Here is a 14,793-nt window from a genome sequence, read left to right on the forward strand (position 1 = left end):
TCTTTTTCTTTTTTCTTTGTTGTTTTTTATGCCTTTGACTATGGACTGCACAGTGCAATCCACAGTGAAAAGGTTGATGCCTTTTTTTCTCTTCTTTTTAATTAATTTTTTTGTTTAATTTAAATTGTTAATATTAAATTTTTTTTTTATTTAGTTATCAAACTTTCATGACACGGATTCCAGGTTTGACGAGTTAACCTGGTTTGATGAGTTAGCCCGATTAATTCTGGTTAACCCATTAATTTATTTTTTTCGATTTAGTTATCAAACTTTTACAACGCGTATCTAAGGTTTGACGGGTTAACTTGATTTGAAGGGTTAACCCAGTTAATTCATTTTTTTTCCTTTTCTTCATTTGTTTTTTTCTTCCTGTTGGTTTTTTTTAATTAATCTATTTAATTATCACACTTTTATAATACGACTTTGCAACCAAACCTACGTCCACTGCTATTGGGTCTGGTATTGCAGTCAAACCCACTTAAATTTGGGTCATGCAAGTTTAATGTTATTATTAATATTATAGATATTACTCTTGGGTTGGGCGTTGCAACCAAACCTAAAACTCTTGGGTATAACTTTGTAAAAAAATCTAACACTTTTAAATCTTAGTTTTTTTAAAAAATATAAAAAATAATTGACCCACGGCATCGCGCTGGTCATGTAACTAGTCTCTTATAAAGTTTATCATATGCTCTCTTGTAAAGTTTATCATATGCGAGTGTCAACATCATCAGTTATTTCTTTGTATCCAGGAGCCTTCACTAGCCAAGACTAATTTCATCTCTCCTGACCTACGAGGTTGTGCTGCAATATTTTAAGAAATTTCAGATTTCATAGGAACCTTCACATTTTATAGGAACCCTCACATTATGGAAACTTTATGCGCATGCTTTCATCTTGGTGGGCATAGGTGGCTCTGCAGAGAGAGCTTTCAATTTTATTTTTTATTTTTATCATGGCCAATGATATGTGGTTATTTATAAAAGGGTAAAAATTGAGTTTTCATGTTTTGATTTTTTTTTTATTATTTTCCATTTATTATATATTCAGAACTTAAAAAAATATTATTTAATTCAACAATTTTTTATTCATATCCATATTGAATATATGTCACACAACTAATCAACTTTATCAATCTAAAGGATCTCAATATTAATAAAATATAGAGTATAAAAAAAACTCAATTAATCATAATGGAAATAGAGTAATAAATAGAGGTCGATATTCACACACAATTTTGCATAGAGTGCACTTTGTTCTTATTTTTGGGCGTGTTTGCTTTAAAAAAGTAAAAAATTGATATTGTTTTTTAATAAAAAAAAATATTTTTAAAAAACATTAAAAAAAGAAGAAGAAATTGCGACACTGTGTTAGAGAAATAATACAAAATCATATCCTAGGACTTAACCTAATAGGTTAAGCTATTGGGTTGAAATGGTTCTTTAATATGGCATCAAAGCCTTGATAATAAAGCGATCACGAGTTCAAATCTCACCATATCTATTTATTTGATAAAAATTAAGCACAAGATAATATGAGTTTGTACAGGTTTTAAGTTCAAAGGACTTTTACTTGAGGGGGTGTATTAAAGAATAATATAACTTATATCCTGAAACCTAATCTAATAACTTAAATTATTAGATTGAAATAGTTTTTTTGGGCACACTATATATAATTATAACTATATAAACAGCCAAGGAATTATTAAAATTAGCCACAATATGAATAGGTGACGAAACTCATGAACCACGTTGGTTCTTTTTATTATTATTATTGATTGTCCTTTTTAATAATGAAAAGGATAAGAAATATAGTTGTAATTTTTTCTTTCAAGCATGTCGGCTGCAATTTTTTCAACTTGTTGTTATCAATTTCCCACCATCACTTTCTTTATCCAGATCAATCTAAGCCATTAATTTCTGTACAAACTGTGACAAGATAGCACATGCCCCATCACCTTTCCCTTTCTCTATTTGTGCTTAAGTTTTTTTTTTTTCCCCATGATTATAGGGCCGCGTTAACCAATGTTGTTTTGTTGATTTTAAAAAATTGAAATAAAAAAAATTAGAATTATTCATGTGATATCCTACTCAAGTTTATTTAGTTCAATTTAATCAAGAATTGACAACCTCCTAAATAACTTGGATTTGGCCGAGTCAAAATCTAATTATTATTTTAAAAAAATAAAAATATGACTTAGATAAAAATTTAAATTAATAAATCACTAAATTGGCTTGTCTAATCAAGTAAAATTTAATGATTATGTTTTTTTTAGTGTAGTGATTAACAATATTTAAAGAAAAATAAAAATAATGATGGTTAAGCAATGGTGGTTGTTTGGAAATTTTAAATCATTTATTTGAATATTAATGTGAAAGGGCATTTGATATTCTTGTGGTTGTGCTACCAAGTGCATGGGAGGCATTGAATTGGAGCGGAAATAACAAATGATTGGTTTTTCTAGGGGAAAATTAAATGGGCTATATAATAATTATTTTTTTGTCATAATGATGGGTTATGAATGATATTTACATATAAGTTTGTCAACAAAATCTGAGTATTGTTATTTATTATTATTATTATTATTTATTTCAAATGTGTTTGTGATTAAAAATAAAATGAAGTCAATGTTTTGTTAACCAAGTTTGAATACTACATCAAATTGCATGTGGATTACTAATACAATGTATCCATTTTTTGTTGAGTAATCAACATAAATGCATTGAAAAACCTTTTCACAAACATTTTTTAAGCAGCTTATTACTAATATATATATATAAAAATGATATTGTTGATAAGAAAATTCATGCCAAAATTATATATAATCGCCGTATTAGTTTATATATAACATGATGAGCTTGAACTTGTAAAAAATCTTGAGCTATTTTTAAAACTTTGATAAAAATGAGTGTTTTTCATTAAAACAACAGAAAGGGTGAGAATAAAAAAAAAAAAAAAAAAAACTATTGAACTTGCCCTTAAAAAAACTATTGAACTTGCCCTTAAAGGTAATATGATTTTTTTTTCATAGCACGTTAGTCATTTATGAATTGGGCGGGGAAATACCTTTAAAAACACAAAAAAAATAAAATTAAACTAGTATTCAAGGGCTTTTCAAATATTTTAATTTTTCTAAACACAATAAAATAATTCAATTAACCTTAGAATCAAAGAAATATGAACTAGTTTCCACGGGCTTTATCATATTTTCATCATGGTTTAAGATATTTCATGGGTTGCAGGTTTGAAAAATTAACTCAATTTTGAGAAATTTACTTTAGTTTACTTGTATTTTTTTTTTAAAAAAAAAACTTTTGTTTTTTAAGTCTCATGCTTTAACATTTATTTAATCGAAGATTGGACTTCATTATTTTTATTTTTTTCTATTAGAATTTTCATTACTTTTTGAAAAATGATTTAGGTTATCTTATATTTTTTGTAATTTATTGTTCTTTATTAAATTTATTTTTTAAAATATTTTTAATTAAATTAAGTCAATTAATTAAATATAAATTTTAGAAACTCATTTGATTGATTTGCTAAGGATATGTGCTGTTAAAAATTATTACACGCTAATCCAAAACAAATTAATTAGGATAATAGCTTTATTATTTATTAATCTGGATTTGAAGTAATTATATTTATTATATTATCTATAAACAAACTAAATTAACTTTAAGTGAACAAAGATACAAACGAAAATTCAATAAGGATTAAGATGGTGTTCATCCATTCGATCGACAACAACGTTAAGTTATTCAATAAGACCTTAAATATTTATTGTATAAAGGATTAATTGTTATAATATAGCCTGATGTCTATAATAGTATAATAATTATAGTTATTAAACTCAATTTAAAATTGATAATCACAAGGTCTAAGTTACATCCAAGTCATATGTTATGAGTTGGATTAGTTCATTAAAAAAAAAATCAAAAAGAGTTTTTTTAAAAAAATCCACAGGATTTTAAATTTAAGTCACGCTAACATTTTTTTTTTTCATCTTTAAATTTAAATTAAATTAATTAATTTCATCCTTAAATATTTAATTAATTAGATTTTAAGTTATAATTAAGAATTTAATGGATTATAGGTTTAAAAGTTTAACTTAAATTTACAAGATTCATTCAAGTTTGCTTAAGTTTTTTTTTTTAGTGTTTTTGTAATTTTATTTTTTTAATATTTTTTTATTCATTTAATGTGAATATTGATTTCAATTTAAAACCTATATTATTAGATTGTATTTGATTAATATTTTAAGATAAGATATAATTATATATTATACCGTGACATAAATTTTTAATCTCTTACACGTTTTCTACTGTTTCCTCTTTAATTATCAGCCATTAGTAAAAGGCAAATGGACCGTTTAACAAAGGAGAAAATGCTGTACCTTCCTAAACTGCCCTCATTAAAAGCAGGCCCCCAAATCACCTTGTTTCCTGATAACTAAACGACAAACCACATAAGATTGCAAAAGGACTTAACCCCATGCTGAATCCCTAATTTGACCCTCTATGTCCAGAAATATTATTTGCCTTTTCTAAGTTGGAAGATAATTACAAAAAGTGCATGTTCTCGATAGAAACTTTTTTTTTAAAAAAATATATTTTTTATATTAATATTAAAAATAAAAATAAATATTATTTTAATATATTTTTTAAAAAAATTACTTTAAAAATTAATCATTACTATAACGTTAAACAATCACAAAATCATCATAATTAATTAAAATATATAATCTTATATATGCTAGTTATATTGAAGATAATATATATATATATATATATACACCCTCTCTCTCTCAAGTATATAAATATAATAATTGTTTCTAAATTGATTTGTTCAACTTATTTAATTACTTGAATTTAAAAATGTTATTTATTGTAAATGAATTTATTTATTTACTGTAAATGAGAAATTTCCATCTAAATATATTGTATATGAATAGGTAAATAAATTGTAAGAAATTCTTACCTTCGTATGATTATAAATCAAAGTAGAAAAAAGTAAAGTAAATAAAAAACACCAAAACCCTCGTGAAAGTTTAGATAAGCTACAAGGGCATTTAGAGTCATTCAACAAACCCCACCTTACTCAAGAACCTAAACCTCCAAGCCCCCCCTTCCCTCTCTCCTTTATTAAGAGAAACTCACTGAGTCAACATTTCTAGTGGGAGAAAACTAACTCAAAAACCCAACCAAACGCAAACAAAACAAAACCCAGTTTTTTAGAGACACGAAAACATGGCTACACACTTCCCTGATGATTTCAAGTGTCCAATTTCACTAGAAATCATGTCCGACCCAGTTATTCTCTCTTCGGGTCATACCTTTGACCGCTCCTCAATCCAACGGTGGCTCGACTCCGGCCACCGTACTTGTCCAATCACCAAACTCCCCTTGCCTGAACACCCTCGTCTTATACCCAACCACGCCTTGAGAAGCCTGATTTCCAGCTTTACAATCCAAAAATCACAACCAGACCCGAACCCGTATCGGAATCCGAACCCATCGAAGAAACACCAAACCCAGTTCTTAATCTCCGCTCTCGTTTCCCAATCTTCGACTCTGGAGTCCAGTCTTCACTCACTGAGTCAACTCACTAGACTCACCAAGCTTGACCCCTGTCTCCGCCGCCAAATCACTGAGTCTGGTGCAGTCTCAACGATTCTAAACTGTGTCGACTCGACCGAGTCAGAGATCCAAGAGAAAGCACTGACCCTCCTCCTTAATCTCTCTCTTGATGATGATAACAAGGTGGGCCTTGTAGCTGAAGGTGTAATTGGTCGGGTCATAAATGTTATCCGAGTCGGGTCGCCAAGTTCCCGAGCCATTGGTTGCACAATGTTGACAAGTTTGGCTGTTGTGGAAGTCAACAAAGCCACAATTGGAGCGTACCCGAATGCGATAAAAACGCTTATTTGGGTTCTATATAATGGAAAAGGGCGTGAAGTGAGAGAAGCAGCCACTGCGTTGTATGCGATTTGTTCATTTGTTGATAATAGAAAGCGTGCTGTGGAGTGTGGAGCTGTGCCAATTTTGATGAAAATTGGTGGGATGGGGCTTGAAAGAGCGGTGGAAGTGTTGAGTTTGTTGGTGAAATGTAAGGAAGGGAGGGAGGAAATAAGGAAGGTTAATGGGTGTTTGGAAGTTTTGGTTAAGGTTATTAGGAATGGGAGCGAAAGAGGGGTGCAATGTGCGCTTTTTACATTGAACTGTTTGTGTAGTTTCGCAGAGGAAATGCGTGTAGAGGCCAAAAAAGATGGGGTGTTGGAGATTTGTGTTGGGTTTTTGGATGATGAGAATGAAAAAATTAGAAGGAATGCAGCTAATTTGGTGCAAAATTTAAGTTGTAGGGGGTAGCATGAAGAGATTATAGATGGAGGGTGAAGAGTGTTGGAGGGATGGAGGTGAATTTTGGGGTTTGTTTTGGCGGCATGGATTTATTTGGGTTGTTGGATAGTTTTGTGTACAAAGAAAAGGATCAGAGATTTGATAGGGAATATGATATATGTTTTTTTTTTTTTTTTAATAAGTCAAATCTCTGAAATTTAATGGTTGTAGCTGCAAAGGTTTCAAATTGGAAATTTTTTGTCTCCAATCCGCTTTTAATTTTTAACCTTTTTTCTTTCGCTGAAAGGGTTTTTTTTTTTTTTTTTGGAAAAGGAGTATCTGATTCGGTATTGATATGGCAACTGTTTCTGTTCTGTCAAATACTGGGATTGAAGATAGTTGGAATGCAAAAGGAAACAATGGAATACTTTTAGTTTGTTCTAATGTATTAAATACAAATCCTTTTATGTTGAATGAGTGTTTTAGAGGGTAGATATGCTGGTTGTTCGTTATAATATGTTTAATCGGATCCTTTAAGCTTGAATGAGTGATTTAGATGGTAGCTATACTGGTTCAGTTCAATGTTAATCGGATTCATTTAATCTTGAATGGCTGATTTAGATGGTATTAGTTAGTATATAAAACTTTGAACTCGTTGGCCATGTTCAACAATTTGCCTCATCTTTGCTGTCATTCCTTTCTACTGTGTCTCCCATTACTTGCTCTATTTTCCTGATTGTACGCTTCAATTTATTCTCTTCTTTGATGTTGCTTGGGTTGCTATTGGTTTTTCACTGAGACTGCAAGTCTATGGGATTGGGATGAACTCTACCTTATATGATAAAATTATTCATTTATGTAGAAAATGACATGTGTTGGTATACTAAGAGTTTGCTCAATACCATAGGTCTTGTGTTACTTTGTTTAATGTATTGTGTAGGTATGAATCTGTAGAAAGATTTGATAAGTTGTGATAAAGTTTTAGCTGTGATGTTTGATGTCTTGATTTACAATAGCTCTCTTAGTGATTCTGTTGATTTCGAAGATAGATGTAAAATTTTTCATGCATTTTTCTTGTGTTCCTAAAGATTTCTGGTTGTTGTAACTTGGTTTTCTCTTAGTCCAAATGTTTTGGTAGAAATGCGGTTATCTGTTGCTCTGTTGTTCACTGATCGCTGCCATGCTGTGTTCTAAAGGCGGTCGCTCCAGCATTTCATTCTAGAATTGCCTGCGTTGGGGGAATAGTGTTGTGCTTTTCTCTAATATTGGTTAGCAACTGTTCTTGAATGTTCTTTTTTGTCTCACAACTGGTGGTTTAGTTTCCCAGAGCTTGTTTCTAAAGAGTTGCATGCTTTACTCTCCTTGTAATGTGCGATGTACCCTGTTATCTTGGCCGATCAAAGCTATGTGTATATATACTCTTGCATTCATGAGGGAGATGAAGGATCGACAGGCTATCTTAGTGTAGTCAGCCTGAAAGTAAAAAGATTATGGTTGAAAGTGCATTCAATGCCAAAATTAAACTGTGGAAGGTGGTCTGGCTGGATCATCTCTGTCAGTTCTGGGATTTATTCCTTCTCGGGTCAGGAGTCAGGATAGTGTTTGCCAGAATATGGTCTGCTAGCCTCAAATGCAGATGAACTCAAGGACCTGTATGTTCTCTTCCTATGTTCAATACAGAAAGCTATGGTACTTTGGCCGGTAAGTTGCAGTTTTGTTTGTGAATCAGACCTGAAACATTTTGGTGAAGTTGGTATCAGTAGGTTGATTGCAGTTTTGATTCCGTTCAAGTCATAAGAAGAAGCAGTAAAGCATCTTAAACTATTACATTCATGAAACCTAGGAAACTTCTTGGTAGCCAATTTTGACTTGTTTTGGCAATATGTTGCAGTGACAAGAGGCTGTTCTGAGTAGACAGCCGGCATAGAACATTGAACAAGTGATTTGTGTCTTTGCGTGTGAAAAGCTGATGGTGGATTGGATTTCTTTTTGAATACAAGATAAGAAGCTTTTCGTGTTTTCGTGGTTAATATTTAGGCATGCGTGGATTAAAGTAATTGGTAAAAGAAGCATCAAGCCGGAGTGAATGTCTCCTCCAGCAAGTAAAGTTTAATGCTTTTACTTTGTTTATCTCTCTCTATTGGTGGAATATAAGATAAGGGCCATGGTGTGCTAATAAAAAAACTCCGAACACTATTGTTTTGTCCGAACTTTTCTTTGTCATTGTTAATCTTCTCGTCTTTTTTCTGCCTTGTTCTTGTCCTTACCTGACAAAGACATTCCCCTGACAAAGACATTCCCCAACGAACTACACTGTTAAGACCGATGAAAAAAATAGCAGATTGGATCACAGAAGGGCTTCCCATGGGATTGGAGATTTGAGTGGTCAGTGTCCCCTCAACAGGAAGAACTACATGATGGTTAAGTGTTTACTGCCCTTTTTGTGTCAGGAGACATAGGACACATGCTATACAGTGAGGATCTGCTGAACTGACACATTGTTTGTGATCTGGAGAATACTAATTAATATGTTGGTATTACTTCTTCAAATATTATAACTTGAAGGGTGTTTGTTTCCAGAAAAATAATCCGCATTTGGAAAAATATTTTATTGAGAAAAATATTTTCCTAAATAATGAGTTTTTCTTTCAATGTTTGGCTATTTTAACTGAAAATCTTTTACTAGTTTTTGATATGCGACATCCTCGTCAAATAATAGATCATTTTCCTCTCTCCTTGTTGACAAACAGTGAAAAACTTCTGATCTCTCTAATAAAATCACTATATTTCTCTAACAAAATTACTATTTAAACTGATTTCTTGCATGGATTCGTGTTTAAGCATGGTTGTTTATACTAGGTCGCATGTCATGTCCTCAAAGCAGCCTATAGCAAATTAGTTACGAACCTCCTCCTCATGTCTTTGCTTGTTCTCCCTTCTTTCGGTATCCACCTGATAAATTAACCCCATAAATTAATTAAACCACACAAACCCTAATTACATTTCCACTGATCACATCACAAAAAATCATTTTTTACCTCCAGATACTCATAAATATCAGATGCCTTGGTGCACACATTTGGGGATCTTCAGGTCTCCCATCAATATCCCCTTTGAAAATCCCCTCCTTCCTTTAACTTTTCAAAGTTTAAAGAATGTCTTAAGTTGTTTTACTTGACCAATATTTTCAAAACTCACCAACTGAGGAAAATAATTTTTGGAAGGCAAAAAAGTCAAACTTTCTCTCTGTCTCGAACCGATTTCTCTTCAAAGAAAGGAAGAAAAAAGATAGGCTAAAGAACTTATTGTTAGTAAGCATATCCACATTAAATAAATAAAAAAATAGAACTGAAAGGTATAGAGTTGAGAAAGATATGAAATTTAATATAATAGCCAAGCTTTTAGGTCCACCAATCTTGTAAAGTTCCTAACAACTCTAAAAAACACCATTTTAAAAAACTTGAGTTGTTAATCCTTTAGCTGCAAATAGCCTTTATCAGAAAGTGACCCCGGCAAGGTTGACAGCCGTGAGCCTACCATACAGTGACTTTCTTGGTTCTAGGATTACTCTGTTCTGGCCTAGAGTTATGTATTTTTTTTTTTACTTCCAAGTGCTTTAAACACTAGATCCGTTGCAGTAATATAAAAAAAAATTAAAAAAAATATATGAATTATAAAAAAACTATATGATATTATTATTATTAAATATAGCTTGACAAGTTAATTTTAACACTGATCTAACCTTTTACTTAGTTTGAGTTAAAAATTAAATTATGTAGGAGTTGATCTGAAATGATTCAATCAACTTAGCTAGATTAAAAAAAAAAAAAATAATAAAATTGATAAAAAAAATCTTTTTGATTCGATTTTTTGTCTAATTCGAATTCAAAATTAAATGATATAAGAGTTGGCCCGACATTACCCATCCAACTTAACCAATCAAATTTAAAGGTAATTTGAATGATTATTAAAAAAAAATGTAAGAATTAATTTGAGAAAAAAAAGAGAAGAGAAAAAAAAGAAAAAAAAAAGGAACTTAATTGAAAGAAAAGGAGCTTCATTGTTAATATAAAACAGTGAAGCTCCTAGATGTACTCAAGTTTTTTAGTTGTGTTAGGTAATAGCTCTCGATCTAATTTGTTATATTATTGGGGTTAGTCCAACACTTTTAGGCACCCGTTGACCATTACCTACTCTTATAATAAAAATACGCTAATTATAAAAACCAGAAAGGCTATACTTTGGTAATCTTTCTATTTTATACTGTTACAAGATGACTTATACCTTGTTAATCTTACTATTTTCTAGTGTTATAATACGTGGTCCGTTCAATAAATTAATCCGATGATATAACGATTTAGATCAATAAAATAATTTAGTTGTTTTTATTAAAATAATATTATTTAATTTTTTAAAAAAAGTTAAATTTTAATCAAAACAAACTAACTCATTTATCCAATCTCAAGCCGGATTGAACTCCAAATCAATTCTTATAACTATGATATTTTGTTCTTTAAGTCTTGCAAATTTTCACCAAATTTTGGTGGCTAACTCCGTCTGTTGCAAAATTGCAGCTCACTAACAACGATGGGCTTGAGATTGGATAAATGAGATGCCCAATGCCCAATGCCCAATGCCCATCCATTCTCTTTGGACCTCTGTCAACCTTAGTCATCTGCGTGAGTCGTAACCCAGCGGCTTTACAAGAATTTGTTTTTGCAAAGTTCCAAATTTAACAAAAAGAGGTATGGACGTCATGGCAAATCCAAAGAGAAAAAAAGCTTGACATGGTTCAGTTACAGGTTATTTTGGGTTAGATAGCTAAACCCAAAATAATTATAAAAAAAATTGTTCTAATTTTTTAAAAATTAAAATAATTTTATTTTAGATAAAAAAATAAAAAAACTTCTAGGAATTAACTCGATAAAATCTTACTTGAATTTATTAGGTCAATCAAATCACGAGTTGATATTATGAGATATACAAATTTGATTCCTTTAATTCACAGCCTGAATTTGAAAGATTTGAACTAGATTTTAAATTTTATAGGTTATTGGATGGATATATTTATTTAGACTTTACTTTAATTATTTAAAAAATAAAAAAATAGACAAACGTAGAACTATCTTTTGGTTATTTATCAAGATTATGGTTTTCTTCAGGCTTATAATAAATACCCTTATTGCAGCATTCACTTTCTATTACAACTTAGAAGTGATATAACAATTTGGAGAATGAATCCACTTCTTACATAAACCAACATCTCATAATGTCATAATATCAAACATGCGGATTAATCAAATGATTATACAGTTTATGCAAATATGCAAAGAAACTGAGAATTTGAACCAAGATTTTCTTTTCAAATATCATCAATTTACGGGGAAAGATCTTAAAATAAAACCCTATCTCCTCTTTTTGTTTTTGGGTGAATATATGCCACCTTGTATCTTCGATAATCAATTGGGTTAAAAAATATCCCACCTTCTTTCCTACACCTTGACTGTTTGACGGATCCTTGAAAAGGGTAAAGAGAGTTCCACATGAAGTTCTAGGTGACAATATCATTCCTTGATGACGCCATTTTTTTGATTTCTTGGAAGAAGAGGAGGATCGATGAGTATGGCCAGAGCATGCAAACCAACTATGGTGTGTGTGGGTGGTGAATCCATAAAAGGGCAAGAAAACTTCCATGATGCTATGCTCTCAAAGGCCAACAAATACAATTAAAGCCACCCAAAAAAGCAAGATTTAAAGCCATGATGGTGGAGTAGAAGGCTCAAGTTTTTTTGTAAGATAAAAGACATTTGGTCCCCCCCTCCCCCATTGAAGTAAGCAAATGCTCAAGTGGATATGATGGGAGGGGCCATGCTTTTGAGGCATTCGTGGAGCTAAAGCCATTTCTCTTTACTCAATCCGGGAGTGGGTCCAAACTAAACCAAGCTTTGCTTTACAAAAAGTTACTTGTGGATGAACGTGTCGCAGGATTGACATGGTAAAGCGGTTGAAAGTTTTCTTTTTTTGCTCAAAGTTCTTTGAATTGAAAAGTCACTAAAATGATTTTTGAATGTTTTTAAAATTAAAATATCAAAAAAACTGAAAAGTGGAAATATTTATTTTGAAATAAAGAATAAAAATATCTATTACATTATATTATTTATACAATATATTAAAAGCCATCAACTTTTTTTGTTTTCTGTTCACTCTATCACAAAATATTATGAATTGGAGCGGTTTTTTTTTTTTAATTTTTAATTTCATCCTTAAACTTTTTATGTTGGGTGATTTAGTATTTTTAAGCTCAAATTAGCTCCCAATTGCATATCTTTTAAAGAGGGAGGGTTTAATTGAAAATAAGGGGACTGGAGTGAAAAATACAGGTAAAATAGAGGGCATGCTTAAAGCTTAACGAGGATTGTAATTTTTTTTTATGTTATTTATTTTTTAATTTCATCCTTCAATATTGTTGAATTGTTGTTTTTTTTCCATTTTTATATATATATTGGAAAACATTCATCATTTGCATTGAATTGTTGTTTTTTCCATTTTTATTTGTTGTCGATATCTTATTTTCTAATCATGTTATTAAATTAACTGAGTTTATTAACCCCGTCCAACTTAAGGATCAAAATCTTAGATTTGTTTTCATTTTGAAAAATATTTATATTGTTTTGACATATTTTCTACAATGAATAAAATAAATAGGTCCACAACATAACATGAGCCATCAAGCTGGTAATAGTAATAAACAAGAAGAAATAAATTGCATAGTTTTTAAACCAGGTCTAATTTTACAGGGTGATTTGAGAAATCCAAGATCCAAAGCTTGATTAGAACTAGGATTTTAGTTGATTTAAACAAACATTGACTTGGTAAAATCAAGTTGACCTGACCAAAATTTTTGTATTTTGGTTGACTCAACCAAACCTAACATTGTAAACCCTAAAATTATAAAATTACATCTAGAAGGTAGAAAAAGATTTTGATTTGATAAATTTGAATGTAAAAAATTCTTAACTTCTTAAATAATCTCTTTTGGAAATAATCTAAACAAACTTATTTATACTAGTTTTAAACCTAAATCCTTATAATAAAATGAATCTTTATAGCTAGAATATTTCAATTATCATTAGGATTTATAAACTAAATAAGAAAAATAAAATAACTAAGAAAAAAAAAGAATAAAAACTTCTAAACCTAATTTAAACATAAACTTGATCTCAATTGATGTTAACTTGCTAATCCTAAAAAAAAAAAAAAGAACTAGCTTAATAAAACATATTTTAAAAATTTCATTCCAACAAAAATCACATAATAACTATCCCAAGTTAAATTAAAGAAAAAAATAAAAGAGATTAATGTTTTATTGTGGCTGAGAAATATTATTATTGTGATTTCTCCCTTCGTGATAACAACCAACGAAGTGAATATTAGGGGGGTAAAATGATCCTTTTACAAGATTTATTTGATATTATAAAAAAGGATGGGGATGGATCAGTCTTGTAACATTTTTTGCACAATAAAATAATTTATTTACCTTTGAAAAAAAGATTTAAGCTGACATATATGAGCTTTTAAGTTTTTTTTTAAATAGTAAAATGTCTAAAATACCTCTAAAAGCAAATTTTATTGAATTGGCTTTCAAAGGCTTTTTCATATTTTCATCATAATTCCCTTTTGTTATAATCAAGTGCATTGTGAGACAATTTACTATTTTAATAAATATTAGTAAAAAAAAAATTGCAAGCATCAACGGATGACTATTGTCTAGCCACTTTAGATAGCACTTGTGGCATTACGCAATGGCCAAAAATTGGCTTCTAAGGGTAGCACTAGAAACTCTTTGGCAGCCACTCCATGACTAGGTGACACATTTATGGAACAAACCTTTGGTTTAGCTTGGGCGGCTTTTTTTAATTTTTTTTTTCTCTTTTTTTCTTGATTCTCTTGCTAAGCCTTCCAACTTTTCAAAGCATCTTTTCAATTTTATTTTCATTTAGATTTAGTCCATGTTCTTTTGATTAATATTTTTTATTTGAAATAATTAATAAAATTAAAATCATTTTTTTTTCACTCTTGAATTTTTTCATCTATCATATTTTTGTCGTCATTATTTTGATTTTTTGTTTTTTTGTTTTTATTATTTTATTGATTGATTTATTTTTAATTTCATCCCTTATTATATAATTTTTATTTAATTATTATATCAAATTTCATTATCATTCTTTTATTGCTATATTTTTATCATTTTCTTAGTTCATTTTATTTTTCAATTTCATCCCTCATTGCTTTATTTCATTTATATTTTATGCAAGATCTAGTCCTTATTATTTTGATTACTATTTGAGTTTTTTTTTTTTGGATGATTGAGAATTTTACTTCGTGAATTTTGCAAGTTTGTTTTCCGTGGGATAACTCGGTCTTATATTGCGGTCCATAAATTTTGAAGAGTAGTTTA

General features: G+C 30.1%; 1 protein-coding gene across 1 annotated transcript; it reads left to right on the top strand.

Moving 5' to 3' along the window:
* The first annotated feature begins 5,182 nt into the window (after positions 1–5,182).
* On the top strand, positions 5,183–6,809 carry LOC118033574 (U-box domain-containing protein 8). Its single transcript, XM_035038582.2, has one exon. It carries the CDS (start codon positions 5,247–5,249, stop codon positions 6,363–6,365), a length of 1,119 nt encoding a protein of 372 aa, XP_034894473.1. The 5' UTR covers positions 5,183–5,246; the 3' UTR covers positions 6,366–6,809.
* Positions 6,810–14,793: the final 7,984 nt, after the last annotated feature.

The sequence above is a fragment of the Populus alba genome, chromosome 4 (genome assembly GCF_005239225.2).
Source record: "Populus alba chromosome 4, ASM523922v2, whole genome shotgun sequence".
Lineage (NCBI taxonomy): Eukaryota > Viridiplantae > Streptophyta > Magnoliopsida > Malpighiales > Salicaceae > Populus > Populus alba.

Excerpts from the sequence above, each read along its gene's own strand:
- LOC118033574 (XM_035038582.2), top strand. The coding sequence starts at position 5,247 with ATGGCTACACACTTCCCTGATGATTTCAAGTGTCCAATTTCACTAGAA.